Below are 26,331 nucleotides of genomic sequence, written 5' to 3'. Positions count from 1 at the left end.
CCAGGGTAACTAGCTCTATTCATTAAATACATAAAAAAATAGCATGTATTCCTCACAGTTAAAATAATTGCTGAATGGAACGGCTATGATCCGTAGTAGTTGTGTACATGGACATAATTTGAACGCGCAGTCAAACGTACACGCGACTAATAAAAAAACCCACATAAGTCCCGCTTTCGGCCACTACGTGACGCTGTTTCCCCTCTCGCCGCGCGCGCTCCCTCCCGTAAAGTACACACGCACACATCTGCGCGCGTTCACGACACCTCCCGATCCAACTTCAGGAGGCGGCGGCGGCGGCGGAACAAGTTTAGACAAATCTGACCTCGTCCACGGATCAAACGCTGAAGAAACAGACACAGGCGTCCACCGCGCTCCAAACATGGACGATTTAGGTGAGTGGCCGAGGTTTTGGGCAACGTTTTCCCCGTTTAGAGCCGTTTGTGAGGAGCGTACTGAGGCAGGGTAGTGCGGTGGTGGAGGAGTCACCCAGAAGCAGCAGCAGCAGCGGCAGCAGCAGCGGCAGCAGAAGCGCGATTTGCGGGCTGAAAACAAGTGTTGATCAGTGTTATCACCTTTGTCTAAGCAATAAGTACATGCGATTACAGCGGCTCTTACTTTGCGCTTCTTTAGGCGTCAGTTTTGTGACTTTGCGACGCTTTGATGCCGTAAACGCGCCGCGGACAGACCTGGCTAGCCCGCATCACCACTTCAATGACCCACCGTTACCTTTGCGAAGCTAGTACATACACACACTTTCTCTACTTTTAAACGGCCTCAATGCGACTTTACATCGACTTTACTGCGTTAACGATCCCGTGCAAACTCCGTCACCAGAGGGCTGAGGGAGCTTTCTGACATTTCGACATACCTCCTGAACTTTTTGCCCTGAAGCTATTCATTCCTGCTTTTGAAGTCCCGGGGCCTTCACGTTTAGCCTCACTCAAAGCAGGATTATACTTTTGAATACGTATATTTCCTGTCGTATCTGAGCTGGTATTGCGTGGTTTTGTGGAGTCAATCTTATCTTAAATACAACAGGGATAGTGTGGTGGGGCAACTGCAAAGAGACACTGCATTTACACGTTTACAGGCTGATGTTTATCACGAACTGTTCTGATTTACTGACTATCTTCTATTTCTAAACTGAGCAGTGTTTTATTACTTAGTTTAAATTTGGACATGGCTAGACTTTTCTTTTTTTGGCAACAAACTGAAATGAAAATATCTACTTTTGCCATTTTTCTGACGAGCAATGAGATCAGATTTGTGTGAAGTCTGAAATATGAACTGCTTAACTTTACAAGACTTTACACGCCTTTCACAACATGTTTGCAAATGTCTGAACTATAGGGTTGGCACCTTCTTTAACATTTTTAAGAAGAGGAAAGTACTTTACTTTAAAATGGTTTGGATCTTGCAGTTCTACAACACACGGGTGAAAACATTGTGAGAGAAACTCATCCAAACGTTTATGATTTGGGATGTCAGGATTTACGCTGCCTGCTATATTTAGAGGTTTGGAATTTGCTGCTTATGTCCTTTTTTTTTTTTTTATTATGGGGCAGTGGAAGTACAATGTTGTGGCTAAACCCCAGATCAATGTCTTTGTCTCTTTGTGGTTCATTGGGCCTTGACCTCTTCCTCACTCTGGACCTTGTGCAGTTTAACTCCACCTGGCCCGGTTTGGCTATATTTGCCGCAACAAACTAATTCTGGTTTGAAGGAATGTCCCTGCTCCTCCTGCGCTTCTAAAAAAGGAAGTCTGGATGCATTTGTGGATTGTTTAAGTGGACAGATGACGCTTCACATATTGAGTTTGCCCTGTGTGAGAATAGCTCCGGGCCACATTTGATGCCAGTGAAAGGGCTGATTGTTGCAAAAGTGGCAGTAGTAGTAGAAGTGAAGCTGCTCAGTGATGGAACAAATGAGAATCACCTTTGTCACAATGGGAGACGTTTCACAGGAAATGTGCGGTTTTGTCTAAAAGAAACCGTTGAAACACATGTGTGCCATAGCATGTAGGTCAGTTATCCCAGCTTGTTATATTTTGTAATAAGTTGTATGAGTGAGCGATATTGACAAAAATGAATACATCTATAATCTGTTAAAACATGTCTTTAAATGTATTTGTTCAGGTGAAATTATCAGACAAATGTAAAATGTCTGTAAAATAAATCACAGTGTAAACAAGTGTAAAAATATCTCAAGTTTACAACATAACTTCATCCGCCCCTTTTGTGGCATTTCTGAATGATTTAATTTGAATAAGGTGTAATAATCTCCATTCCACTATTTAATTTCATTTATTGCACAGCCCTAGAGGTGGAAATGGAGAACGGCAGACAAAAACTACACCTTTTGTTTCCTTATGTTGCTGAAACTTTGGACAAAACCCTAACCCAGTAGCATGTATCTAATAAGATTCATATTTTATGTTTGCACAGTCTGGTTAGCTGTTGTATAAAGTCAAATCAAGACACTAGAGCACTGGATAAGTGCAGTGCTCTATACAAATGCTGGTTGTAGTTTGCTGGAGCTTGGATAATTGAGAGATTTTGCGCTACAAGAAAATTGGGGGAATGGCATTGCACCAAAAACATTAACTCAAATTAAACCTGTTTACCGGTACATTTTATTACCAGTCCAATATGGGTTCAAAAGGCTAGTGTACAGAATTGGTGGTAAAATTGGCCTGTTCGCTAACGAGAGGGAAGCTGCGGTGAAGGAATGTCTAACATGGTCTGTGTCAAGGTCTAAGGCCAAACGCTTACCTCCTGCTGCTGCCCTGTCCCACTGACATGAGGCTCACTTATGCTCTGAACTCCTGCAGGAGACTTTCCCACACTCTCCTACCACCAATCATTCATGACGAGTGGAATATGAAATCATTGCATTTTGATCTTTGTGTTTTAAAACCTTATGCGACAACAGTGGTAGCGTAAAATCAACAAAAACATTTCAGTAATGCTCTATATTTCTAAATCTTCTCTCTAGTCACCACACATTAATCGGGACAAATAATCTCTGACTAGTCGACTACTACTACTAGAAAGAAGCAAAACTGACCAGTCTGTGCTGAACTCTTTTCTACTTCTTTAGGTAAAAATAGATTTGATTGTTAATTTATTCTGTTTGCTGAAATACAAGTGGACAAGATTTATTATGAGTTTTATCTTTGGCTGGCACGAACAATTATTTTGGTGTTCGACCAGTAAAGCTTATTTATATAGTTCAAAAAGACTTTTAAAATACATTCTTAACAAAATAAATGTTAAAATATAGCGACTGATGGCTTTCAGATAAAAGCTTTCAGATTTAAAAAATATGAAAATAGTGTATTTTTTTGACATTTTGAGTTAAAGATGCAACGGACAATTTTTCGGCGATTTGAGAACGCAGGCGGAAGTGCGCATGCCACTCCCCCGTGTGGACTGATACAACACACACGTGCGTTTGTTTATTAGCGCAACGGAGCGCATCGCATCACATCGCTCGTCTCCCGTAGATTTCAGTCCTCTTCTGCGTCAGCTCGAACTGTCTTTCTCCGTCACAATTAGTTGATTGATCGTTGCATTTTTCTGCACAATTGACCTTTTTCTTTTTTTTTGACCATTATTGGCGGCACTCAAGGTAAGACGAGCACTTTCGAGGTAAGAAGTGCACTTTCGAGGTAAGAAGTGCACTTTCGAGGGAAGAAGTGCACTTTCGAGGGAAGAAGTGCACTTTCGAGGGAAGAAGTGCACTTTCGAGGTAAGACGTGCACTTTCGAGGTAAGACGTGCACTTTCGAGGTAAGACGTGCACTTTCGAGGTAAGACGTGCACTTTCGAGGTAAGACGTGCACTTTCGAGGTAAGACGTGCACTTTCGAGGTAAGACGTGCACTTTCGTGGTAAGACGTGCACTTTCGTGGTAAGACGTGCACTTTCGTGGTAAGACGTGCACTTTCGTGGTAAGACGTGCACTTTCGAGGTAAGACGTGCACTTTCGAGTTAAGGTAAGACGTGCACTTTCGAGGTAAGACGTGCACCATCAATCTACTACAGATCTGACCCTTAAAGGCGGTATGGACGATTTTTTGGCAATTTGAGAACGCAGGCGGAAGTGTTGTATCAGTCCACACTCCCCCGTGTGGACTGATACAACACACACGTGCGTTTGTTTATTAGCGCAACGGAGCGCATCGCATCGCTCGTCTCCCGTAGATTTCTGTCCACTTCTGCGTCAGCTCGAACTGTCTTTCTCCGTCTTCATTTTGCCCCGTACACTGAGGGAACTATATTATGATAGGTCCATGCGCTTAGGCACGCGGAAACGTGGGGACGAGCGTGACGCGGCTGCAGGTGAGCGGTAGGTGCGTTTTATGATTGATACGTGGCAGGACAAATGATTTATCCACGCCACGAGGAAATATGATAAAAAAAATTGCTGAAAAAAATCGTCCATACCACCTTTAAGTGAGAGTGTTTGGGATGATCAGAGGAAATATTAGCACGAGGGACTTTTTATTCCTGTGGTGACTTTTTTTTTTTGGACATGACACTTTCAAGTCCTAAATTAACCTTGATTTAATCTTGTTTTTGTCCGTTTTGTGTGTAAATATATTAAATTATTTCAAGAGTATCGATATGGCAGTCATAAACAACCACGTGGCGTATCGTGATCTTCAGTGTCTCTTGCTCCTTGGCCTTTGAAGCCCCTTTCTGCCTGTGGTTTATGGTGGTTCTAGTGAAGCAGCAGCTGAGTGTTTCCCAGAGGTCCGGACTGTTTGGAAACCTGATCATACTTTGTAGAACCAGCGCGGCGGCGTCTTTAATCTTCGGATATTGATCCCTCTGCTCTGCCCCAGAAAGGGAATTCCCTCGAAGACGTAAATGAGCGCTCTTCCAATTTTCCTCTGAGTCATTCTTTCCCCGAGGTTTGCTTTGGACGGGACGGACCAGGTGGCAAACAGACCTGGATTTAATTTAGAGAAGTGGCCCACGGGACTGGCCCAAATCCAGATGTGGAAATGTCAACGTAGAGGGACTTGATTTCTTGTATTTGAGGAAAACTCTTTAGTCATTGCTCATCGTAAAAGGAATCAGATGTGGAGAAAAATACATCACGCAAAAGCTATTATCAAATCCTATTAGAATAATTAATCCCGTCATTTAGAAGTTTGGCAAAGTACGCATGATGTTTGGTGAGAAGAAACATAACGTATTGATGATTATTTACGATTTTTGACTCCAGTAAATGGTAAAATACATACTTTTCTCTTGTTCAAACTGAGTAATAGATCACAATTCCTTTAGTCTGTGACCAGCTATATGAAATCAAACTATCTGAATAATGAAGTTAATTGAACAAGTTAACAATACACCTACAACAATATGAGTTATGTAAACCACCAAATGGAGTATAAGTTGCACCAGCCCAAAAATGCATAATAGAGAGAAAAGAAAACATAAGTTGCACTGGAGTATGAAATGCAGTTGCAAGTGTGAAAATAACAAATAATATCACATAAGTCGCTCCGGAGTATAAGTATAAATATAAGTATAAGTCGCACCCCAGTCAAAACTATGAAAAAACGTGCTTATAGTCCGGAAAATACGGTATAGATTTAACTGAAACACATTTTTGCTTCTAAAATGGTAGATTAACCAAATAATATTGGCATTTCCAGTACCTAACACTACGTCACAATCATGTAAACTTGACTGTTTATTGTTAGAAGCAGATCTTGGTCCGCAGTATCTGGGGGATGAGTTTCTTGTGCAATATGTGTGTTTTAGGGCTGATTTAGGAAACAAGAGCCCCAGAGGAACCAGTCCAGAAGAACATCCTGCACAGAAAGGCCTCACACCAATGATCTCAAAATGTCTGTTTTAAGGAGTGGTTGAACAATTGTCTTTACCCCTGAGCAGAAAAACCTAATACATTTGGAATTGGGGGTTGAGCAGAAGAAAAAGTATGAAAACAACATCTTTGACAAATTCCTCATTGACTTGTCAGATTCTGGTGGACTAACTTCACTCTCGTTTCATTTTGTGCAAACACAGCATCTTAATGAAGAATAAAAAGTGATTGACATTGTCCTAGTCAACCAAATTTTGTATTCGTCGACTTATTATTTGATTTAAAACCGTTTGTATGGGACGGCAGCAAAATGAGAATATATAGAGTAACTTTGCTGAAGATTGTTGTGTGAATCATCAGTTTTATCTTGTATTTTTCTGTAAAAATGGTTATTTTTGCATGAACTCCTGTGCAGTTCTGGTCTTTTGGGTGCAGCTTGGGTCAGATACATGGTGATACAACACTCCCTTTTTACTGTAGGACATGTGTTTAGTCGACTACATCTCAGAAAAGTGTTAAGTATACTAGAAATAAAATATAGTCAAGCCCTTCCCGTAGATCAGGCTTTAGTTCAGTTAGTCTAGTGGTTATTTATAAGTGTATGTGACTTCTCGTCTATTCATGGTTACTGTTTGAAAAGGGGATGTTAAGTTATTACTACATTGGTATGCAGTTGCAGACAGTATTTTTAATCTGGTGACTTTAATAAGCAGCCATTTCTTCTGTCTAACCTAAATAAATGTCTGCATAGTTTTTTTAAATTGTTTTATTTCCCTTCAAGTCCCAAAAAAGAAACCTGGCGACACAGCAACTGGGTTTTACGAGTTGGAGGTGAACATATATATCTCTTCACTGCAAGGTATATTTGTCCTTGATCGGTGTTCTGCAAAAGTGCTAAAAGTGGCTTCCAAATGATTAAAGCTGCGTTAAGGTCACGATTACTGAGACCAAGCGACAGTGAAACGTTGTCTAACACGTTACTCTTACTGTTCAGCTTCACAAAATCAGCTGTTCGGAACAACGAAATAAAGAGAATGTGACGAAAACCATACATGATTTTGCTTCTAAAATGGTCTATGGATTATTAATACGTTTTTTAAATTTGTGATCTGAATAACCCAATAATCATGTCATCCGTTGCATAGTCGCTGTCGCTGAACTATAGGATTAAATAGTCTAATTCGGGGTAAAATTCTGGCTAAAAAGTCTCGAGAAACACTACATTTTAAATCAACAAACTTAAATGCTGCTTGTTTAAAAGTAAAAATTTACACATGGGCTCTAAAACCCAAAGACTCTCCTGGATGAAAGCAGATGTGAAATGCCCTCCACTTTTGAGGAGCTAATCTGAAAAACGGAACTATTTATTAATCCAGTGTGTTTAAAACGTCTATGTTGAATTTAACCACTTGTCTTTGCTTCAGCGGAGTCTAACTTGGAGGCTGTTTGCTTCCCAAATATCAGGAAGCCTGCGCGCCCTGACAGCCCACCTGATCGAGCGCATACCACATTTGAAACGCTGAGCTTTGAATTCAGGCCCAGGCCAATTTGTTCCATGGCATTCGCTCCTTATCTCTCGCTCCCATGTTTCCTGCTGTGAAAAAAATGCCAGTCATCTGCTGATTTAGAGCAAATGTTAGTTGGTATTTAATACATTCATCATCTTCAAAATGTTTAGTTAAAATAGTTTTATTCTTCGTTTATGGTTTAGTGACATCCAACAGTGAAATTGTATAGTACCAGAAGTTTAGGAGTGCAACAAATATTTAAGTAGTAGTAGTCTGCAATTGAATTATTTGATTAATCCACTAGTCAAATGATTAGTTCTGTTGCACATTGAGACTTGTTAAAGACATGTTTGACCAAATAAAAGTGTAGATATTGCAACTGGAGACTTCCAGATTTTGCTGTAATAACGTTTTACCAACTGTTACAAATTCCACCAGTATTTTACAATTATCTACACCAACTTCCGCATGTGTTTAAGTATCTGTATAGTCCAAATCATATTCAACAGAAGCAATTTTGGCTTCGACCCTGGCGTCACTTCCTTGTAAAAGTCTTGTGGTTACAGTCTTGTATCTTGTAAGCACTAATAAATAGTGATCACTTTGCAGATCTGTGTGGAGGCACCGTTGGTTTTGAATATTTGTAGCGCTTACACACCGCATACCAACAGTTCTTAGTCGGTCTGGAGGGGCTCCTGTGTCCCTGTGTGTCCGCCAGGCGAGTTATGTTACCGGCCCGCTATCATCACCCAATGAGGACATGCCAGCCCTAACCATGTCTACGGCATTAACTAAAGAGAAGCGCCTAACTGTAAATCAGACAGTTGCGTTTTTGGGCTCCACACCCATCCTGTGTTGACCACGCTCGGAGAGGGAGGGAGAGCTGCGTGACTGACCTCATCGCTTAGGCAACAGACCCTGCCCCATATCCTGAGGAAACGCAGGCAAAAAACAATGAGCGGACTCAGGGCTGCCGGCTGGACGAGGCCCGTGGTGTGGGGAGTGGGTTTTGGGCCAAACAGATGGTTTAATATGCGTGAGAAAAGATGTAGTGACTTTAGTGAATGATGGAACGTCAACGTGGCGTGAATTGCAATATTTTGACAGACTTGACGTTAGGGCTTTTCTCAAAATGTCAATACAGCACATCAATACAGGCAGTCTTTATACTTTCAAACAACATACAGTTGTTATTATTAGATACCAAGTGCACTTCTGCGTTAAGGCTCAATCTGCTGGGCTGAAAAGGAGACTGTTATTCACAGTTGTGTTCTGGTGTTTTGGGACATTGTGAACATGAAATTCTAAGGCATTTTGTTCTACACAATCAAAGCATAATTTTACAAACACTTATCCATGTATCAGGACCCAAACCAGACCCTTTCGTACCGTGTTGCAAGGTACTATGACCCGGGGGCCAAATGTGGTGGCAGAGCAGTGGCTCTGTGAAAAGTTTAATGTACCATATTGTTAAAAATTAAAACGGCAAATAATAAATGACAGAAGGAAACACTTAAGTAGGTGGATAGTATCTTTAGTGAGTCATTGAAGTCCTCCACTAGTACAAAGAAAACGTGCCCATGATAAATATTGACCCCAATAAGCTCTCATTTATTGAACAATAAATTGAGTTAGTAATTGTGATCTGTAGGTTACTAAACATGATATATAATGTATTAAACTAAGAGTGAGGAATGAAGACAACATTAATCTCGTTTATTGTTTTAACAGTGTTGAAACTCATAATAGTTTCTTGCACACAGTTCTGTTTTATCAGGTATCAGGAGGGATTGTCTCAAGAATTTGGCTTGTTTATCAGAGATCACTTTATCATTTTAATGGCGTTATTTTCTCTGATTTGGTCATTTTCCTCTATGTGTAATGGATTGGAAACGGATCATAAAAGAGTTTAAATTCCTTGACACTGATTGGGTAATGATGCAGTAAGCTCTGTAAATGACTCACAGCTAAACATTAGACTGTGTACAGCAGAAACACTGCAGCTTAGTAACTGCTCATCCCTCAATGGGGGAGGCTTGTTTGTTTTTGAACTTAAATATTCCATCCAATCTTTTTCAGAACAAAAGTAACTAGAACATGTCGTGGGTTGAGTTTGGTACTGAGTTACCAACATGTAGAGGACTAGACAAGACCTCACATTTGTTCATTATTAGTTGACTTGCAAAATGTTTTTCTTCCTCCAAAAATTAACTCAACAATACACACTAATGTCTTCTTTAAATTACATAAGTCTTTTTTTTTTTTTTCAAACTTTGAGTCACTTGAGTCAGAGACGGTTTATAAGTGAAGAGCTCTGGTGTTCATGGTTTAAGCGAGGTCAAAAGAAGTAATAATAAAAACTTTGAACATGCACCAGTTTGATGTCCTGCTGTGTTAATACATTATTCTTTAGCTGAGACGGTTATACAGTTATTAAATGAGCACTAATGACTTATTAATTATATTTTATTAACGTGGCAACTTTGTAGTGAACATCCTGTGGTTTGATCTAAAATCGTGTCTTTATATAAATATGTATTTAATAATCCATTATACTTTATTAACATGACAATTCTGTAGTAAAAATCCTGTGTGTGACATGATGAAATATAAAGATATACACATTTTGTAACACTTATTGTTGTTGAACTATGACATAATTTTTCCACAGAGGCGTCAAGCATCTTTTAGACCGATTGGTACCTTCATTCTACAAGTGCGCATACTTCCACTGTGTCCCTGGGCAAGACACTTCACCTTCGCTGTCGGCCCAAACTAATCTTGTTGTTTGCTCTTTGTTTGAGCCTCTTTTGTCCTTCAACCCTACATTTCATTCCCAGACTGAGTCCACACTGACCTTGTACAGGCTCCAGAGCTGAGCTGATTACTGGACGCTGTCAGGTTGAGGCAATGCAGCAGGAATCCATGTCTGTAACTCATACTTGTACTATTATTTCATGACGGGGAAACTCCAGGTCATATTTAGCGAGTGATGGTCGTCCTCTGCTTATTTTCCCAGATAGGATATCACTTTTATCACTTTTATTTTAGTCACAAGGACAACTACTATTCTGCTACTATAGTTAATGTTATATTTATCTCCTCTTGTCTTTCTTTTGGTTATTTCTGAAACCAGGTTGTAGAGATATTTTCAGCTGATACAATATCGGACCAATATTTGTCCTAATGTTGTGGACAATGACCAATTAATTGAAGTTAAAGCGCATTTGACCCGTTTGTGTTTTTGTTCTTATTACTTAGTTTGGTGGGATAGTTCCTGCTGTAAATATTTATCATAGTTTTACATCAATCATGTTGTTTGTGAAGAAAAGTTGGAAAAATGTTAGAGAGTAGAAGTAGAGCCGACTACTTAAACAGAATCCCTCTGTGATGTCATCAATAAGCGACTTTCTATCTCAAATACGGGGAGAATTACATACAACAGACACATTTTTTGGACAGTTTAAACGATAATTTAACAAAATAAATGTTATGTTTTATTGTTTATCAAATCATAACTATTTTGTTATGGTCCTTTTTTACAATATGGTTCTTTGGTAACTGCTGTAGCATTACCTCTGCCTATGTCACATCTGCTGCTCATGTCCAACCAGGAAGTACACATATAAACTTTCAGCATTGTCAAACTGGAAGAAAACAGGCTAAATGTTTGGTAAAATCTTAAATATAATTCGGTTCTCTATGTTTTAGTGAAATGTGTAGTCTAACCTGCCATGTGCATTTTAAGTTGTAGTTAGGTTTACAAATTAAACGTTTCACTTTTGTAAAAATCGATAACTAAATGTATTTTCTTTATCATATTTTTTAAGATGATTGTGTAAAAAAAAAAAAAATATATATATATATATATATATATATATATATATATATATATATATATATATATATATATATATATATATATATATATATATATATATATATATATATATATATATATATATATATATATATATATATATATATATATATATTAACCACTATGATATTGCCCATTTACCTGAGGGTCAAAGTCGGCGCATACTGTACTTCCGTTGTCTAGTGGCCCCAGGGCATCAAGTCACATTTTGACTAATGGACTATTACCTCCCCCAACTCCAAATTTATAAAGATAGATTATTGCAAAATAATACGGTTGAACTTTCTGACACTTATGGGACAAATCTGTTCTGTCAAACTGTTTAGAGGTGCTCATGTCTTTGGCATCCAGTTAATTGCTCTCTGGTCATGTACTCTCTCATTCTTTCACTCTCCATCTGTTTAATGTCTTGCTGAAGTACATCTTTTGAGTCGGGTCTCTGGAGCAGGACAAGCCAGTCTTTCTGCGAGGGGCCTCGACTCATCCCTCTCGATGAGAGTCTGTGGCGGCACAAAAGCCACTGTGACACTCGCATGCCTTGATTTGAATGTGGGCCCAGAAGCTGCTCGTTACATCAGCCTCAGACTTTCCCTGTCATCTTATTTACAGCTCTGCAGGGAGGAGCTTTATTTTGGGGCACTGTTCTCTCTTGGGGTGTAATCTTTTGGATACTGCCATTAGGAAAGTTTATTTAGAAGTAATGAACCTAAAAAGCTCCAGCAACTCAAATGTCACCTCCCAGTATAGTTTTCATTGAACCCTTGCATTTGTGTGGTGTCTCTGTAACGGGGAAATATACCGGTATGTTAACGGGATTATAAAAGTTGCAATGTATGCATTTATTAGGGCTGCAAATATTAGTCTGCTATAAAAGAAAATAATGGTAGCTGTATTTTGATAACTTTAGTCATTATCTAGACTTTAAGACTTTAAACACGAAAATTCCTTTTTATAATAACGATGCAATTTCAGATTTTTATCAATATTACACTTTATTAGTAGATATTTTCTATCTAGAAGTTTCCGGGACAAAATTATAAACTTAATGTGGTTTGTGGTTGTGATAATGTCTCATTGTACAATAGAAATAATTGTTAGTTAGTTACAGTCGTATTTATGTTATTCAGTTGTGATCAGGACCATTGACGGTTGACAGAGAAAAATCAACAAGCATGTCAAAAGTTTTGAAGTTGCATAGTTTTTTCAGATCGTAAATTGATATATATTTCATAAACTAGTACCGAAAGGAAAAGGGCAATTGGGCAAAAGATGTTTTATGAAAAAGCAACTTACTCTCCACATGAGGCTGTTGTTCACTGATACAGCTGCTCACAAAAGCTTTGAGGCAAAACCATTGACTCATAAAAAAAAAAAAGGTTAATATCTTTGGAAATGTTTGCAACTTTTAATATTTCAATATAATAACAGACTTTTAAGGTGTCCTACTTGAATTGAATCTGTTCTCTGTGTGTAAACAATAATCATTTGAACATAGTATATTGTGATCGATTATGATTCAAATTAATAACTTTCTATAATCAAGCAGCCACATCTTAATAACAGCGTTTGTGATTGGTTGTGTTGAGTGGTGCAGCCCTGCTCTGTAAGCATTTAGCACATATTGTGAGGCCTCTACATTTAACAGCATTCTTTCTAAGCCACTGGTGTTTTAACAGCGAGCCTCGTTTGTCTGGCTGACTACTGGCCCCTGCTTGTCTTGTTTGATAAAAATATCTCTTCGGGGTGGGCCTAATGGGTCGAGTTTCAGTTTTGGGCGTTAGGTTAGGTGTCTTTATTCGTACCCTTGGGTAAATTGCCCACGCTGGCTATAAACGGGTGAGTAGAAGACCCCAGTGGCCCATCACCTTTTCCCGTATGTTATCAGAAAAGATTCAGTTGTTGTACAGTAACGTTTTCTTTTCTTGAAATTCAAAGCACGCTGCTGTTTAGATGCATGTTTTAGTTGTCAACATGTTTCTGACCTGGCAGATTGGAGAACGTGTTTTATTATAAAGCATCACCAACTTTGTGCCCTTGTTATGTTGCCATTTAAAGACGGGTTGTCCGTGGTTTCACTGAAAAAGGGGTGGTGCTTCTCCTTAAACCACCTTCTCTGTGCGCTGCTTGATTGCTTTCTTTCTCCTCAGTGGACACAGGAATGTGAGGAATTCCCCATGCACCTTCTCTCTCATCTGATAAAGAGTCTGTGGCAGCAGCGGCCCAGGGCTGCACACAACAAGACTGTTCAAGTCCCACCACCACAAGAATGTGCTCACCATCCACGCACTGCACTACCCACGGCATGCTGTCCAACTATATAGAGATTAGTTATCACAGCAGCACCACTAATGGCTCCCCTAACATCATGCAATCTGTTTACTGTCTGATGAACTCATCTTGAATTATTAGTCCCAGTCAGATCCGTTTGGATGACAGCTTTATTCCCCTTGACCTCATACAATGGACTATTGAGTGAGGATGCTTCTGGAGCAGAATTGGACTTTGTCCGCTCAGCTCTTGCCCCTGTTTAGTGGAAAAGATTATCCTGTTACTTGGCATACAGTGTGTTTGCACACTTAATTTTTTTTAATTTTTAACTCTTCAGGGACCAAACTTTACAAAGACCTGCTGGTAGCCTCATTCCATTGCTTTTCTCAGTAAAATGAATACATCAGAATATCTCCTATATGTGTATCTTTTTAAAGTACGTTAGTTCTCCTTCACCAGCATTATGATCTGTGAATCACACTTCTCCAATATCAGACTGGAACCAGTGCCACTGATTATTTCCTCTTCCTCTTTCCTCCAGGGAGTGAATAGGCTCGGCAGACGGCGTGTTTTCCCTTCAGATTGGCAGACTTCCTAGAAAGAAACCCTGTTGGCTAGGGTTTTGTCTCTGATTACCTTCTTACATGAAACAGTGTAGGACAAATTCAATCGGCTCCTTTGGTTCTATAAAGCGAAGCCTCTAATAAATTCACATTGTTTAAACACTGACAGTAATTGCGCTCCCCTGTGGCGCTGAGGCTGCAGATGTGTTTTATCAGCAGGTGGGAAGAGGGAGACATTTTATTTTCTTCCTTCTATCTTTCAAAACTTTGCTCTCACTTGTCCATGTGGTTTCAAGGCCCCAGGCTGCACTGCTGCTATCCTTTTTGTCAAGGCCATTTAAACCTTTTGTCGAATACATTACCATAATTAGCAAGTGCCCTGACATTGAACGTGTTATTTGCCAGCTTTAATAAGGCATTACACGAAACGTGGAATTCCTACACTCTTTTATCAAATCTGTTTCCCTTGCCCCGACTCCAGCCGCAGTATGTTGGAGTCTTTGTTTTATAAGTGACTACGTAGACCTTGCCAGGGCCTGGTTTAGCATGTCCACACCAGGTGCAGATTATTTTGAGCCTGGTCGTGATATTTCAGCACATTTGCACACACGGCTTTAAATAGGCCTGTACTCCCCTTGTGGTTTATGCCAAGCTTCATAGACTTAACTACTCCTTCGTCTAGATCGCCACACTCTCTGATTAATAACTGCATGAAGTATGTTTACTTTACACTTAGCCCAAGCACTTCTATGGTCATACAGTATGTCATTGGACAAGTTGTATGCAGTGCAGTCTAAATTCTTAGTTATTCACCTTAATTATGGGTAGTCCTGCTGTAGTCCTGCTGTAGTCCTGCTGTAGTCCTGCTGTAGTCCTGCTGTTGTTCTGCTGTAGTCCTGCTACTTCTGATTTAGCTCTGAAATATTCCTTGTCCTGGTTTATTATGATCTTTACTGACCTTTATTTAACTAGAAAAGTCCCTCTTTTTCAGAGAAGTCCTGGCCCCAGAGGGGAGGAGCCCGTTGTATATGTTTTTAGTGGTAGGGGAAACCGGAGTACCCAGAGGAAACCTAATGCAGGCGGGGAGAACATGCAAACTCCATAAAGAAAGGCCCCGCACTTGTGGTGGTCGTGTGGAAGGCATATCACATGTATGCCAGGCTCCAAGTCCTGTCTCCGACATCTACTGCATGTAAATGCTCTCTCTCAATCCCCATTTCACACTTTCCACTCCTGTCAAATAATGCCTACGAGCAACAAAATCTGAAAAAGCGAGAGAGCTAACCGTGTCCACGTTTAGTTTTTGTTGATAACTATGGGGCCGAAAAAAGCTAATTGAATAATCGTAACTAACTGTATTTTAAATAATTGTCAACTAATGTAGTAATCGAATGAACTATTCAGACTCCAAAACGTGTGCTGAGAGAAGAGCTTTTATGACTCCGACAAAGCAAGAAAACACGAGCACGCACAATCGATAAAATCCTCCTTCACAGTGCTGACCAAGTCCAGCCCAAAGATCTGGAGACGGGCCCCAGGACCCTGCAGTGATCACCTGACGAGACGCCCCAGTGGCATTGAAGGATGGGTCAAATGCAGAGGACAAATTTCCCTATGGGGACAATAAATTAAACCTTCAGTGACATCTCGTTAGCTTAAATTTGGTCAAACTTGGTCAAATCAAATTCCAATGGGCCTTTTACAATTACAATCAAACAATTGCTGGATTAATCATAGAATAATTACTAGATTAATCAATTGCCAAAATAATTATTAGTTGCAGCTCTAATGAATATTATATATATATTTTGACCCATTTAATCAGAAATAAGCTGCTAATACTCTGAAAGCCCCTTATTTTCTGATGTGGCAGTGTGTATTTAAGTTTGAGAATTGCTGCAATAATCCCTTCGCTTTGAATCGAGCGTCACTGAGTCATTGCACTCTTGACTTCTACTGTACGGATGCCAGATTGAGGAAGGCACTCAGTTGTTGAAGGGTATTTTCACCTAAGCGCAAGACCGTTTCCCCCGCCCCTGGCAGCGTGTTTGCAATCCTTGTCTCGCACTGTCCTTTCGGCACGACTGTCTCCCTCACACTTACTGTACAATAACCCCATCGCCAGGACAAGCGTCAGCCGAGCGGCGAGAGGAGCGGGCAATGTGAGTACTATGGCTGCCAAAACGTTAGTCAAGTTCACTTCCCAACATTGGATCAATATGGAATTGTCATAATGCAATATCTTGGACGTTGTAGTACATTTTAAAAGTTTTACATTATCCATCCATTTAGAAGCAAGGCCCAGACTAGTTTGTTTAAAAAAAAATCTAATATTTAAATATCTTTTTGCGTGTTTTGTCTGTGTTTACTTGCGTTTACTCCACTTTTTTTTTGCAATCACAGTGTGCCATTGTTGAGTTCTTTGAAACACTTCTTTGAAAGGGGCTCTCTCGTCTCATAGGCCGCTGTAGTGTAACTGTATGCTACTGGTGATTGCAGTCTATTCTGGTCAGACTGACGATGGATGGATTGTGTGATGTAAGCCTCTATTTTGTTCCTCCGGCCTCAGAGGGGGTCACACTGTACCCCCTCAACCCTGCACGGGACACTCCAACGCTCCTGCTTTATTCGTCTAGTGATAATATGAGAAGAAAAACGGTTGAATTTTGTGATTGGGAACATTCATTTATATTATATTAAATGATTTTGTTATAGGACTCGGCAATATGAGTTCAGTATGCTTTTTATTAATGTTTCTGTCAAAAAGATGATTTCATTATGGAGGTGCATTTAATTTCTTGATTTATGCATGAATTCTCTCAGGTTTTGATAATTAATGGTTTGTATTGCCTTAGTATCTACTTGCTTATACAAAATATAAGCCGCTTCTGCATAGTCCTGGCGAGAGGTTACACCCTGTATTTTAGTCAAGAGACAAATCAAGGCTTTAAGGTGGATTTATAGTCGAGGTACAATGGATTATGTTTTGACAATGGTTTAGCCTGGCGCGCTCAAGACGGTGTTGATGCATTGCTGCTGACTTTTTATAGCCCGTCTCCTCACTCGCCTTGAAGTCGCCTTCCAGCTGCTACAACTCCCATTAAAAAGACAATGCTTGCAAGTAAAACATGTCATAAATAACACCCAGAAAAGCCAATGTGTGCAGACTAAAGTCTTTAAAGGCTTTCACTTTATAATGTATTTTTTCATGTTCTTTTCAGACGCGTTGCTGGCGGACCTGGAATCCACCACTTCACATATCTCGAAGCGGCCAGTGTTTCTCTCAGACGAGACCCCCTACTCCATCCCAACCGGAGGGCACTCGTATCAGGATGTGTCAGTCCCGCCCCCTGTCCCGCCTCCGCCCTCAGCTGATGCTTTAAATGGATCTCTAATCGACCCGCCAGACTCGCACCACTCCTCACAGCAGGTAGTGTCAACAAAATGTGTTTCTTCTTTCCTCTTTAGAGGAATGTTTCTAATCAATTTGTCCTCTGTCCAGTCTTTAGGCTCAGCACAGAAGAGCACATGGTCCCGGGACAGCAGCAGCTCGCCGCTGTCTCACGGTGAAGAGGACCACGTTTATAGGTAGTTACAACATCAAAAACACTAAATAGTAAATAAATGTGTGTTTCTGACAGTGCTCTATTTGTATCTGGTTTAGTTTTCCAAACAAACAGAAGTCCTCTGACCCGTCCACGGCAGCCATGACCTCGGCTCTGGGCAGTAACCTCTCAGAGCTCGACAGACTTCTGCTGGAGCTCAATGCTGTGCAGCAGAGCGCCCCCTCCTTCCCCACCACAGGTACAAAACCACTTAAACTCACTGTGCAGACTAGATTTAGGTTCACTGTATACAATACAATTCAATATATACATATACATTTCCCTTGCTCTTGCTCTTGCAAATCAGAGGAAAATTTGTCTCCCAGAATGGGAACGTTTAATCTCCATTTACCATTTCTTTGAATGAGACACAAATCATTTTCTGCTGTCTCTTGGCATTAGTTTTTTTTTTAATTATTATTATTACAGAATTGATAATTTATCTTGAGTATTTTGTGTCCACAGAAGAGGCTGCTCCTCCTTTGCCGTCCTGCAGCATCACTCACTATGAGAACGGCAGCGGCCCAGAGATCATGGTGATCCCCCCGACTCAGGACAAGCAGAACGGGACGAAAGAGGAGACGCGGCCCACAGTGGAGAGTCTGCTGGATGAGCTGGAGGGGTCAGTGCCATCGCCCAGGTAGACGCTCTTAACGTGCACCAATCTGAACAGTGTGCATATTTAAGAGGAACTATGTATTTCCTTGTTTCTTTGCTGTTTGCTTTATTATATCTATCAAAACTGTTTTAAAAACTTAAAATTATAATTGTTGTGACTCCTGGCTCAGCTTATCATTATAGTTTGTTCGTCTGGTCAAATTTGTCTTTATCAAAATGTTAAAATATCATGGGGTAAATGGGTGGTTTATGAAACTTCATTCCACAACAATTCAAACTGTTTAAACAAATTAAAAGCAATTAAACATTTGATGTATGGAGAAACTAAATATTAGTTTTAAGAATAATTATGTTTGCTGAGAAACTGAAATGTGTAATCAGCAAAAAACATTGTCATTTCTCAAATGTTTTATGAATATAATGTATCTATACATTTTCCCTTAAACTTAACAGTGATTGGCTTCAGTTGGCTTTCAATATACATGCCAGTTTGACATTAAAAGCTGTTGACTTGACCCGCAGAAGAACTCTGTAGCTAAGGCGGTTCACATCTCTATCTAAATAACGTTTCTGTGATTGCCCATAATGATATACCCCATTATAATTTATGTCTTCCAGCCCCTCTTCTCACCACAGTGAATTGGACACACCCTCACAGCAGCAAGCCCGAATCTCAGCCTCCTGCGCCACTAGAGAGCTGGACGAACTGATGGCATCTTTATCTGATTTTAAGGTACAACATCCAACTGAAAATCTGTCTCCATCTCATTACTGCCCTACTCTTTTAGTCCTTCTTATTTATCTTTCTCTGTCCTCTCTCCAGCCCAGTTCTTTGGGCTCTGCGCTCGACCCAGTCGGACCATGCTCCAGCTCTCCCCTTCATCCTCCAATGTCCTCACCTTTCCTAAACCTGTCCCATCCTTCCAGCTGTGCATCTCCTCTGTTTCCTGGTTTTGAACTTCACATAGATGAAGATGGCAGAGACAGCAGCATGTCTGTACCCCACATGAACCGCCCTCCTCGGCCCATAAGTCCCATGTCCTCCGTTTCGGCAACAAGCGAATTAGACCTAGACGCTTCAATAGACGTGTCCGCTTCAATGCTGTCGTCCCAAATGAAAAATCTTCTCGTGCTTTCTCAGTCTGCTCCCAACTCAAATCTGCTTAGAAGTAACTCAAGCTCTTCCAACACTACGACTACGACTCCTTCAATGACATCTGTAAATACAGTTTTGGATCATAAGTCTTCAAAGTCGCCAAGTCCTTCTACAGAAAGAGTGTCACCTTTGGCTGCAGAGAACAAGATTTCTAGTCATGATCTGAATTACTCAAGTCCAAGTCCATCTAAAAACCTAACTCCTCCCACTTTGGCTCCAAAAACACCCTCGCCGCTACCCTCCGTTCCTCTACCTTCAACATCGCCCTACAATGACATAAGTGCCTCTCCTTTGGTTTTCAATAGTCCAGCAGTCCCTTGTAGACATGTGGTAGAACCAGAGCAGACTGCAGCTCCGCACACTGAGCCGTCTTTGGATGAAGCATTGGACAAGCTTTTAGCAATGAGTTTTGCCCACACCAATATGGAGGATGCCGAGTGTTTAGGAACAGCAATGGCACATGAAGAACTCGTCCTACCAATGGATCGGAATAGTGTACAGCCGGACACTTTTGCTAGTACCACTACTACCATCACAGACGAATCGGTGGATGGGAACGGGGAGCTAGACTGGGCTGACGAAGAGCTCTCCATGTCCTTCCATGACGGGACGCTGACCCCGTACACAGAGAGACCCTACACAGATGGCAGCATGACCCCCCTGACTGAGGCCAGCTGGATGGACGAGTGCATGACCCCTTCATCCTGCCCCGGGACCCCAGACGTGGCGTTGGACCTGCCCCTCATGCACTCTCCAAATATAGACCGGGTGTCTGCCTCCGGACATGTATGCTCAGCATGGCCTAGTTTGTGGGCACTTGGAGTGACCATTTTGCTTTTGAAGCTAAATATTTCTCAGCTTCAGTTTACATCTATTTTTTTGTGTGATGAATGAGAACGTTAGCATTTTCCAATTTATGTTAGACACTTTATATTATTCACTTCACACCTACATAGTCAAATAAAAACCTTTGACTTAGTGGTCAAACACAAGATACAGTGACCAATAAATTAATAATATAGATTAAATACTAAATAACGTTTTCTTAATTAGACGTCTTTTTGTTTGAAGTGAAATTATATATATTTATATTGTATTTATGTTAAAGAATAATGACAAAACAATCACACACTACATGTGCCAATTACAAGATCTGACTATTTAGTTTAAGAGTAGTACAAATGGTCAGTAAGGCATGTTTTTATTGGAGGTGTGTGGGAGGGGGCTTAAGACCTTGTGCATGTTAAAGACTAACGACTGCAAAAAAAAGATGAATTGTACAAACTTAAAGCAGATGCTACTGCGACAAATGCAGTGTGTGCATGTAATCCAATTGATCGCATTTTGGCCCATGTTTGTGCAACTCACCTCCTAAGCCAAAGAAGCCTGCAGTGTTCCTTGTTCCTGTGTGGAAATGTCTATAGTGAGACAGTCACTGTTTCCTCTCAGTTGAAGTCAGTGATTAGGCGCACCAAGGAGACCCCAAACGTGCACCCCATGATTCGAGATGGAGTCCTGCGCCGCAAAATGGGGCCTATCCTTGTGAATAAAAGCACGTCCCAGGACCGTCTCATTGAGGAGCTTCAGGGAAAACTCGGGATTGGCCGCGCGGAAAGAAACCGGCGCAAACAAGCGGACGACTGGCTCACGGAGGGCGTCATCGTCTCGTCCAAACCACAGCGTTTCCGACCCGAGGGGGCCAACAGTGATGTCGACAAGGTTTGCTCTGGTGGTGTGCCCCAGAAATGTCCACCTTTTGCGCTTACTGTTCTTTATCTGTTCCTTCTCTCTTTCCATTTTCCCTTTCTTCAGATCATTATCCCCCCAGAGTCACCTATCCCAGTCCGAAAGGTTCTCCCTCCTCCTTCTCCTCCCGCCCCGCGTCGTCCCCCTGTCACAGAGGAACAAAAAAGGCCTATGCCAGCGCAGCACCAACCTGTTCCTATCCCTCCCACACCTCCTCCGCTGCCCTCTTCTCTTCCACACCCCATAATTCACATCCCGGAGCCTGTCCAGAGTCCCCCACGGCCGGTGAAAAAGCCTTCCCCTCCACCTACCCCTGTACAAGAGCCCCCCGCTCCCAAACCAGAACCTCCGCCCCCTGTTTTCATTGCCCCACCACAGCCTGTCCCACCTGTGGACCCGCCTGCACCGCCTAAGGTCCTGGTGTCTGTTGCCTGCCAGACAGAGTATGACCCAGTCTTCCCATCAATGGAGGCATGGCACCGCCACCACTCTTTTGCACGTGTGGTTCTCACAAAAATTCACATACAAAGCAGCAGAGATGGGTGGTACTATTGGTTACAAGATGATAGTTTAAGTCGAACATGTCAAAACTATGGCCCGGGGGCCAAATACGGCCCTCAGACCAATTTTTGTTGGCCCTCCAGCTTCTAGCGCAGTTGTTCCAAACAACAAAAAGTTGTACTTTTTACTGTAAAATTTAACAAAATCAAGCACTTTGATGTTATACCAACCTAATATGAATAAGACTTGGACATTTATGCCAAATTTTTAATGATTCACTTCGACAATTCAACACAGTTGGGTTGTTTGTGGCCCTCTGCTCCGAGTGCACATGCTTTAAGTGCACATGACAAGTTCTTGTCTTTTTCTAATTATGACTTAGTTTGGCGGAATAGTTCCTGTGGTAAATATTTATCATAGTTTTACATCAGGCAAGTTAGTTTGAAGACATTTGAAATGCTGAGTTCCTTAAACAGACATTTTAAATGATCATTAAACAAAATAAATGTGTTATAAAGTATTATTATTTGTCAAATCATAACTATTGTGTAATTCATAAGGATTTTGGTTCTTATAAACTTTATCAAAATGGTCAAACTGGGGGAAAATATAACCAAATGTTTATTCTTACTATTTCTTACTGTCCTAGACACTTTAAGTAGTTGTTTTGACTATATGCAACATTTTAATATTGAGTCAATGTTAATATTTAAAGACAAATGTTGGTGAATTACACAAATAGCCTATTGGCAGCTTAAGCATTACATATGTTTAGGGCATTTTTTAGGGCTGGGTAATTAATTGAAGATTGACAGATTGACAGATCGACAGATCGAGTCACGTTAAATCATCAATTATTTGGAAGGTTTTTTTTTAATCAAGAGTCCACAGTCGATCCTCTGTCAATAAAAACGTAGTTTTGAGCGGAGGCCAGACTTTGAAAGAAGTCTGAAATTGATCAATGTATATATATATTTTCATATCCCCAGCCTTATTTTTTTGTGTGGCAATTGCCTGCCTTTGTGCAATGGGTTCAAAAACAAAAAAAAACATAAAATGTTCTACACGATTGAATAAATTTTTTCAAACGATAGAGTTCTTATATCTCTGCTATAAAATAAAGCATCTGAGTAGTATTTATATAAATGCTAGCCTGTGTGGGTTTTATTTGTCATCTTACTCAGTGCAGTTATTTATTTTCTTTTTCTTTATTGATTATTATTTTCCCTTTTTACTATCCATCTTTATTTAGCCGCTTTATTATGGGATCATTATGTACTGGTACACAATAATATATCGTAAACCATTATGTGATATGTATGTTTATGTTCCCCTTTTGAAATGTGCAGATAATGGCCCAAGGCAAAGGCGTTCCGGGTGGAGCTCCGACTCAGGTGAACAAGCTGGACAACATGCTGGGCAGCCTGCAGTCCGACTTGAATAAACTGGGAGTGCAAACTGTGGCTAAAGGAGTCTGTGGAGCCTGCTGTAAACCTATTGTGGGACAGGTGAGAGATCGGCTCCCTGTTTTGTTTTTGTTAAATTTAAGAAGGAACAAAACAAAATGGATTTAAATAAAATGGTAATAAAAATCAACAAAATTGTAACAAAAGAGAAAAAAAAATATCCTAAACAAGCAAAAGTAAAACGGGTCGGGCAACCGTGGCAACCACAGATTCAGTTCTGAATGTAACATCCTTTTTAAAAGGGCAAAAGTATCCAGGAAGTCCTGTGACCACAACTTCAACTTTTTTGTGGTACTTTTGTTACATTTTTGAAGCTCTTATTTTCAGCCAACACATCAAACTGGCACGTACTTTTGAAATGATCTCTTATTTTAATTGCTAGATAATTTCATATTATGCCCATATTATACTTCTTAACTCTTTGCTGTTCCACTTCTCCTTGTTCATGGACTGAATCCTCTCTGTGTTTAGGTGGTGACTGCCATGGGCCGCACATGGCACCCCGAGCACTTCGTTTGCACACACTGTCAAGAAGAAATCGGCTCCAGGAATTTCTTTGAGCGCGAAGGGCAGCCGTACTGTGAGAAGGACTACCACAGCCTGTTCTCCCCGCGCTGCTACTACTGCAATGGCCCGATCCTCGATGTGAGTCTGTCGAGTAATTTTGTGATTTGGGAGTGACTTGCGGGAGTTTAATTTAACTTGACCTTTTCCTGAAAAGTTTTAGAATGATTTATCTGATTTATTTAGCTTTATCAGAACTAGAAAATGGAAACCAGTCTATATTGTCTGCAAAAAGACATAGTATCAAAATTGGTACCAAGTCTATTCCTTATTATAGAAATGGTTTGAAATTTTAATATTGCGACACATTGCTATCCAAATTTACAGTCTACTAGCTGCTTTTCTGAATGGCGTTTCCTTCCAAATCAGCATTAACCATGCGTTTTTGTTTTTAGAAAGTTGTGACGGCGCTGGATCGGACTTGGCATCCTGAACACTTCTTCTGTGCCCAATGTGGATCCTTCTTTGGCCCAGAAGGTATAAAAACAAGTCTCCCAACACTGCAGAATTCCCTTGACGCACTTTACTCACTGTCTCCTGTTTTGTTAAGGTTTTCATGAAAAGGATGGAAAAGCCTATTGCAGGAAAGATTACTTTGACATGTTTGCACCAAAATGCGGCGGCTGCTCTAGAGCCATTTTGGAGAACTACATTTCGGCTCTGAACAGTTTGTGGCATCCGGAGTGTTTTGTCTGCAGGGTTTGTATTTGAAAATAACATTATATAACTGACAAAATGAGCAGCCGTTTTTTTTCCCCAATACAACTCTTATTTACAAAATGGTAAAGCATTTTAGTATCTCATCATCTCATGACGAGTTTTAAATAAAATGCTTTTGTCCTCAGGAGTGCTTCACCCCGTTTGTAAATGGCAGTTTCTTTGAACACGATGGTCAGCCGTACTGTGAAGTGCACTACCACGAGCGGCGCGGCTCGCTGTGCTCCGGCTGTCAGAAGCCCATCACCGGACGCTGCATCACAGCCATGGCCAAGAAGTTTCACCCCGAGCACTTTGTCTGTGCCTTCTGCCTCAAACAGCTCAACAAAGGCACTTTTAAAGAACAGAACGACAAACCCTACTGCCACGGCTGCTTCGTCAAGTTGTTCAGTTAGAGAGGAGAAAGTACAAGAGTATTTACCACAGTTAAGGTGGCATTTAAGAAAAGCTGTCAAAGAAAGTCATCTGGGAGGTTGAACATGAGAGTGACTGTGTATGTAAGGGTCGAGTCTGTTTCCCACATAGACAGTCAGAGAAGGTGACTGAAGGTGGTGAGAAAGTGGTAAAGCGTTACACCACCAAACGCCACAAAATATAATAATTGCCAAATAAACAGAACGGTATTCAGGTAATGAATGGGTGAATGATTAATGGTATGTAGCCATCTTTACTATGACTGTTGTGGGAAACACTGGGTCTAGTCTGTGTATGTGGCACACACTTTAATGCAACAACTAAAATGAACACAACTTATATTCTTTTGTAACATTTGTTGGAAGAGTTTGTTGCCAAATTCAAACGGTGTAAATGTCATCAAGTGATTAATCAAAACTATAAATTTCTACCTTAATGTTTTTCAAGATTTTATCATCTTTGTGTGACCCAGAGTTTTTGTCTTTAATTCTTTTTACTTGGCAGTGAAACACTGTAAACATGTGTGTTCAATATTGCTCACTGGTTGAGTGTCTTTTTAGAGCCCATTGATGTTTTTATCTCATTTTAGTGTATACTTGCACAAGGCTAATGCTGATGCTTCTTTACCATTCATTATTAAGAAGCATTAGTTTTGTATCTTTATCACGTGGCATTTTCAATATAGATCAAGGTTAAAAAGATGCCGTAAAGTGTATTTTGCATCAGATCTATACAAACAAAAGACGGTTTAATCTGCAAAACCATTCCTCTTTTTGACAGTATCCCATGTTTTACTGTGATGTGAAGTTACAAAACATGGCACAAGCTTCTGTATTCTTTCACTTACACCTTTCATTTTTCTGTAAATACAACTTTTATCTGAACCACTCATTGAGGCAAATCAAAGTGTTATTATCATAATCAAGTGATATTGAAGTAACACTATGTTGTCCACTGTGTCAGAAGTCTCTTTCTGACGGCTCTTTTTTGTTTTGTTTTTACAATTGTGACATTTTATCAGTGCCATGTCTAACAAACAACACTGGGAAATTTAGTAATGTACTGTTACTAAAGAAAATATATTTTGATTTTGTGTGTGACTGAGCATATTAAAAAAGCAGGCATCAGAATTTAAAAGTGTGGTGGCCTTTCTATTAAATGTTCAGTGTATGAGCTGCGTCTACTGTATAACTCTGGGTCTATGTCATTACTCCTATAAAAATGCATCCAATATTGGAACGGTTTGATGTTCAGGGACTTCTGGAGCCGTATGTTTTCCTCAATTTATTTAAACGGACATGTAATGGTGGTCCTTAAGGTCTTTGTGGGTTGCTATTTAACCAAAGCCATACACATTTTGGTTGATTTCTTGTGTCCTGTCCTTTTTCCTTTTGGAGTTGATTGTTAATAGGTCTGTATAGTACGATTTCTCACCTTTACACTAATTATGCAAATAAATTCTGTTTTTGCTATTAAATCA

General features: G+C 40.4%; 1 protein-coding gene across 4 annotated transcripts; it reads left to right on the top strand.

The window, feature by feature from the left end:
* Window positions 1-228: 228 nt before the first annotated feature.
* On the top strand, window positions 229-26,331 carry pxnb (paxillin b). Of its 4 annotated transcripts, XM_072433241.1 has the most exons (14): window positions 229-395; window positions 17,286-17,494; window positions 17,567-17,652; window positions 17,729-17,868; window positions 18,135-18,309; window positions 18,906-19,020; window positions 19,111-20,229; window positions 20,893-21,162; window positions 21,256-21,294; window positions 23,040-23,198; window positions 23,628-23,801; window positions 24,116-24,197; window positions 24,271-24,419; window positions 24,566-26,331. In XM_072433241.1, the coding sequence occupies exons 1-14, from the start codon at window positions 383-385 to the stop codon at window positions 24,830-24,832; spliced, it is 2,997 nt and encodes a 998-aa protein (XP_072289342.1). In that variant the 5' UTR covers window positions 229-382; the 3' UTR covers window positions 24,833-26,331. The 4 variants fall into 4 exon arrangements, with proteins under 4 accessions (XP_072289342.1, XP_072289341.1, XP_072289340.1 ...); XM_072433240.1 differs by lacking the exon at window positions 229-395 and having other exon boundaries at window positions 17,273-17,652; window positions 18,135-18,291; XM_072433239.1 differs by lacking the exon at window positions 229-395 and having other exon boundaries at window positions 17,273-17,652.

The sequence above is a fragment of the Eucyclogobius newberryi genome, unplaced genomic scaffold, assembly GCF_026437365.1.
Source record: "Eucyclogobius newberryi isolate DKJ021-1_F unplaced genomic scaffold, fEucNew1.0.hap1 SCAF_6, whole genome shotgun sequence".
Lineage (NCBI taxonomy): Eukaryota > Metazoa > Chordata > Actinopteri > Gobiiformes > Gobiidae > Eucyclogobius > Eucyclogobius newberryi.
This window is presented reverse-complemented; position numbering and strand designations above follow the sequence as displayed.